This window comes from Lipotes vexillifer, unplaced genomic scaffold (assembly GCF_000442215.2).
Source record: "Lipotes vexillifer unplaced genomic scaffold, Lipotes_vexillifer_v1.1 scaffold2385, whole genome shotgun sequence".
Lineage (NCBI taxonomy): Eukaryota > Metazoa > Chordata > Mammalia > Artiodactyla > Lipotidae > Lipotes > Lipotes vexillifer.
Genome location: NW_006794923.1, coordinates 30,003 through 35,225, shown reverse-complemented (window position 1 = coordinate 35,225; position 5,223 = coordinate 30,003). Strand labels below are relative to the sequence as shown.

The following is a 5,223-nucleotide window of genomic DNA, read 5'->3' as shown; positions in this document are numbered from 1 at the left end:
AAGAGCGTCCCAGGCAGAGAGGAATAGCCAGTGCAAAGGCCCTGAGGAGGAGCATGCCTGGAATATTTGAGGAAAAGCAGAAGAGCCAGTGTGGCTTTGGGAGTAGGAGATTTTGTGGAGGAAATCAAGTGTGTGCTTTTGGACATGTTGAGTTTCAAATGTCTGGTAGGCAAGTGATGCTCACCTAGCCTGGCTTTGGTCTGTGACCAATTTGATAAGGAGCCTACACCAAACATAAATCCTCCATGTTGGGAGTCCCCTGGTGGCCTAGTGGTTAAGATTCTGGGCCTTCACTGCTGTGGCCCGGGTTCAGTCCCTAGTCAGGGAACTGAGATCCTGCAAGCAGCTTGGCATGGCCAAAAAAAAAAAAAAATCATCTATGTCAACTTAGCATATTGTTTAGTTCAGCTTACATTTTCCTTAAGACTTCGTCATTGAAGGAAGCAGAGCATTAATTTCCATTCCAGCTCAAGCTCTTGTCTCCTTGTGAACAGGTAACAAATAGTTCATGGACCTACTGCCCTGAGGAGCACAGTGTTAAGACAACCAAGTCTGTCAGGTACACAATTGGATATATGATAAGGCAGTTTGGGTAGAAGACTGGAACTAGAGTTTATTGAGTAGGAGTTGGGAGTGGCCAGTATAGAGATGAGATTTGAAGTCGTGGAACTAAATGAACTCCCCCAGGGAGTAAGTGTAGATGGAGAAGAGAAAATGGCTGAAGACAGAGCCCTGGGCGTGCCAGTATTTCGAGGATGGAAAGATGGGAAGGATCCAGCAAGAGACTGGAAAAGAGCAGCCGGGAAGTTAAGAGGACAGAGATGAGAAGAGTGGGAACGTGAGGCCAAGTGAAGATAGTGTTTCAAAGAGGGAGCAATCGGGTAAATTGAGAACCAAAAATGCATCATTGGCGATTTTGACAGAAGCACTTTGGGTGGCACAGTATGGATACTAATCCATTTCAGATTCAGCAGTTCATCAACAATGGTTGTGGATGGAACGAAACGTAATGAATTATTATGAAGTACCTCTGATGTGCTAGGCATTGTGCTAAAAACATCTGGCAGCTTTTAAAATACAAAACCCTGAAAAAGTACGGATGATGTTTATCCTTATTTAACTGATGAGGAAATAGGCTTAGAGGTATTAAAATTTTTACCAAGGTCATATAGCAGGTACAGAGATCATTCAAACAGTGCTGTTTATTTTCACCAACTGTTTCAGCCAGTATTTTTCTCATACTCTTTGCTGGGTACTGTTGGGCCTTACTCTTTACTTAGGAATATATTGGGTAGAAGTCCCAAAATCCAGATCAATGCGAAGTATGTTTAAGAACATATAGAACAAGCTAACTGGGCATAAGTCACCGGACCAAACCATGCTGTGCACTGTTTTGTTGTAATACCAGATCTTTTGTATCCATAAGTAATGGTCTGAGTACTCCACATCTTTAAACTTTGCCTCTGTTCAGTTTTTGGTAATCTTTTAACTAATCCTTTCAAATGTTACTTGGTGCTTGTCTATGATTTCCTTTTCAAAAATTGTAGAACCATTTAGTGAGATTTTGTTTCTGTTCCCTAGAATGTAGTATTTAATTCTGTTTTAGTCACTTGTATACAATAGTTTCCTCTGTGATAGTTCTACACTGCCATTCTTTAGTATCAAGTCTAATATATTCACTTCCCTAGAAGCTGTCCATCAAAAGGCTTATTCTAAGAAATCTTGCTGTCTCCTTCGAATGCCTTCCTTTCTTTTGGAGTCCTCCTGGAAGAAATTATCAGGTGTTCTTGGGATAATAGGCTTTCCATTTTTTTCTTTCTATGCTACATTTCATAGCAGGGCTAGTTGTGGGCTAGGCAGCCTAGAATTAGTAATAAATTTTATTATTTAATTGCCGACTCCTGTAGTATTTCCCTAACCTAGTAAAATGTTTATACTTTGACAATAATATTGTCGTTAGGATGTACCCCTGTTCTGCCTTTAGAATCTGAATCCCGCGAGGATTGTATGCTGCTGTTATCTTTATATTTTCATGTCTGGGAGATAGGGTTTAACAGCAGATTTTTATTTTTGTTTATTTGCAGATGTTCGTACACAAGCCATGTACCAGATGATGGATCAAGGCTTTGTAGGACTTATATTTTCCTGTTTCATAGAAGATAAAAATACAAAGGTATTGTGTGTGTGTGTGTGTGTGTGTGTGTGTGTGTCTATGTGTGTGTGTGTGTGCACATGCGCATGCGTGTGTGTATAAACACACAGACACAGAGAATAGAGAAAAATCTTTTTGCAATTTTAATAGGGTGGCCAGGGAAGGTTTCAATGAGAAGGGTCATTGAGTCAGGACCTGAAGAAAGTGAGGGAGCAAGTCTTGTGGATTTCTTGGGGGAAGAGGAAGAGCGTTCCAGGCAGAGGAAATAGCCAGTGAAAAGACCCTGAGGTGAGTGTGGCATGTTTAGGGGACATCGAGGAAGTCAGTGTGGCTGCAGCAGAGTGAGGCAGAACATGGCTACATGTCCCAGCTTGCCTCTGTCAGTCCCAGTTCCACCCATTGTCCCAGTCTCCTATTCAGTTAGCACCTTTCCTTCTTGAAAGTGTCCTGGTAACATGGTAACCAGGACATGGTACGTTGGTACCATGGTACCATGGTAACTCTTTGCATGGTAACTCATGTGGTCATCCTACAGTGAGGTCTGGAAGATAACTGGGGGTGGGGCTGGGGGGACAGGGAGGGAGGGGGTGCAGAGTCCATGGCGTCTGTGAAACCAGTTAGGAAGCAACTGTAGTAATCTAGGAAAGAGATGATGGATGTTTGACCACGGTGGTAGGAGTGGAGGCTAATAACAGTAACAAGTGCTACCATTTATCACGTATTGTATGGCACTTACTCTTTAGGTGTTTTACATAAAAATACTCGAACCCTGACAGCAACCTGTGAGGATTATTATTATCAATTTTTATGGATAAGCAAACCGAAACTCAGAGAAGTTAAGCAGCTCAATCAATGGCTAGTCTTGCTATTCTATATTTAGAGTGCTTCTGTTTGAATTTTACAGTCAGATCAAGAGGTTTTACTATGTGTCACTTCAAACAAAAAGAAAATTTAACACTGCAAGTATGAATTTTGCTGATTTACCAAGTGTGTCCTCCTATTGTTTAGTACATTAGTTATATTCTCAGAATCTATGTTAATAATGAATATTCTTCATAAAATCACTCTTTTCTGAAAACATTAAAGTTTACTATCTTGAACTTCATACTTCATTTGAAATGCTTCTGGCTTTGTCATCATAAATTTATTGTCATTATAAATAGTTGCTGCATGAGTTTGTCAGCTTCCAAAAAAGGAGTTTGAATGGTCTCATTCTTAGTTTCTTGGTTCTCATGTTTGTGAGCAATTCTCTGCTGTCACACGAGTGGATGTTTGATTGTGGCCACATCTCATGTTGACTGAGTATTTTTGGTTTTTTTTGCGGTATGCGGGCCTCTCACTGCTGTGGCCTCTCCCGTTGCGGAGCACAGGTTCCAGACGCGCAGGCTCAGCGGCCATGGCTCACGGGCCCAGCCGCTCCGCGGCATGTGGGATCTTCCCGGACCGGGGCACGAACCTGTGTCCCCTGCATCGGCAGGCGGACTCTCAACCACTGCGCCACCAGGGAAGCCCTTGACTGAGTATTTGATCCTTCTTACAGAAACTGATTTATGCATATAGTCTATCTTTGGAGTCTCTTCTAACCTTCCACTCCCAGAGGGGCCTTTGAGTTTTAGGTTAGAGTCCACTAAATTGCTATACCTCTTTCAATATTAATCCTCTGTGTGACCTTTCTTTTTTTCTTTTTTCTTTCTTTTTTTAGACTGGACGGGTACTCTACACTTGCTTTCAGTCCATACAGGCCCAAAAGAGCTCAGAGTAAGTATGACAGAGATATATGTATGTATTGGTGGGTTAATCTCCAGTCCAGGGAATTGATTGTTTTATTTCATTTTATTTTTCTCATTAGTAAGACACTAAGAATTCTATAGTCTGCTTATACATGTGAACATCTCTGTGAGGAATTAGAATCTCTTTAGCATCTTGGATATCAGGGATCTAGAAAGCTAGGATCATATAAGCAAGGAATCTGTTCATTGCAGTTACATCACCACAGCCCTGTCCCACATTTCCTTTCCTGCATTATTCTAAACTGAGTTGCACTGTTACTTTCCCTGTCTCTGATGAATTGTAAAACAAAGACTGAGTGTGCAGAGTCTTATAGATTTGTATAAGCTCTTGTCTTTGTTGTGCCATAAACTTGATTTTAGAATTACAGTATCTCATTTAAATGTTTGCATAGCTTAGTTTCCTCATTTAAATTCAGTTCAACCTAAATTAGCAAATACAGTAACTACTGTATGCCAAGCACCATGGTAGGCACCAAGGAGGCAGAGAGAAAGCCAAGTTCATTATCTAATTGGGAGACAGAAACAAAGAATGCCTTAAAGTTTTTTCTTATAATATTTGTCAATTTATTATGATAGCATTGTTTGAAACAGCAAAGAATTGGGGAAAATAGCAGATGTCTGTCAGTATAGAACTGATTAAATAAATTATGATACATCTAAATGATGGAATAATATTCAGCTATTAAAAATATGAGGGGAATTCTCTGGCGGTCCAGTGGTTAAGACTCTGCTTCCACTGCAACGGGGCCAGGTTCAATCCCTGGTCGGGGAACTAAGGTCCCACATGCCGCATGGCATGACCAAAAAAAATAAGGACGCTCAGTAGTGATACATAAATATCTCCAAGATACACTGTTAATTAAAAAAGGCAAGGTACAAGAACAGTCTGTATAGAATGCTACCATTCATATAAGGATATGGAAGAGAAATCTACTCATGACATACCAGTGTACTTGCTTGGAAATACACAGAATATCTGGAAGGAAACATCAGTCACCTCAGCAGAGAGGAAGTAGGAAGGAGGTGTGGAGACTTAATTGTACCTTTACATAGCTTTGGAATGTTGAACCATACACAAGTGTTAATTTTTAAATTTTTCATCAAAGTAATAGATGCATGTGCATAAAAATATCAGATGGCACAGAATTTATGAGAAATACTGTTACTCCTCAGGGGGAACCACTTCTTTCTCCCAATTTTGTTTTTAGTTCTTCTGTTGTTTACTTTGATATCTTTAAATAATATACTTTTTTTTTTTTTTTTTTTTTTTTTTTTTTTTTT

General features: G+C 40.1%; 1 protein-coding gene across 1 annotated transcript in view; it reads left to right on the top strand.

Annotated features, from left to right (window-relative positions):
- Positions 1–3,914, top strand: part of BRCC3 (BRCA1/BRCA2-containing complex subunit 3) — a 17,595-nt gene extending 13,681 nt beyond the window's left edge. Inside the window, exons 6-7 of the mRNA XM_007467351.1 lie at positions 2,085–2,173; positions 3,855–3,914. Coding sequence (XP_007467413.1) covers positions 2,085–2,173; positions 3,855–3,914 — 149 coding nt within the window. The remainder of the gene's footprint in view (positions 1–2,084; positions 2,174–3,854) is intronic.
- Positions 3,915–5,223: the final 1,309 nt, after the last annotated feature.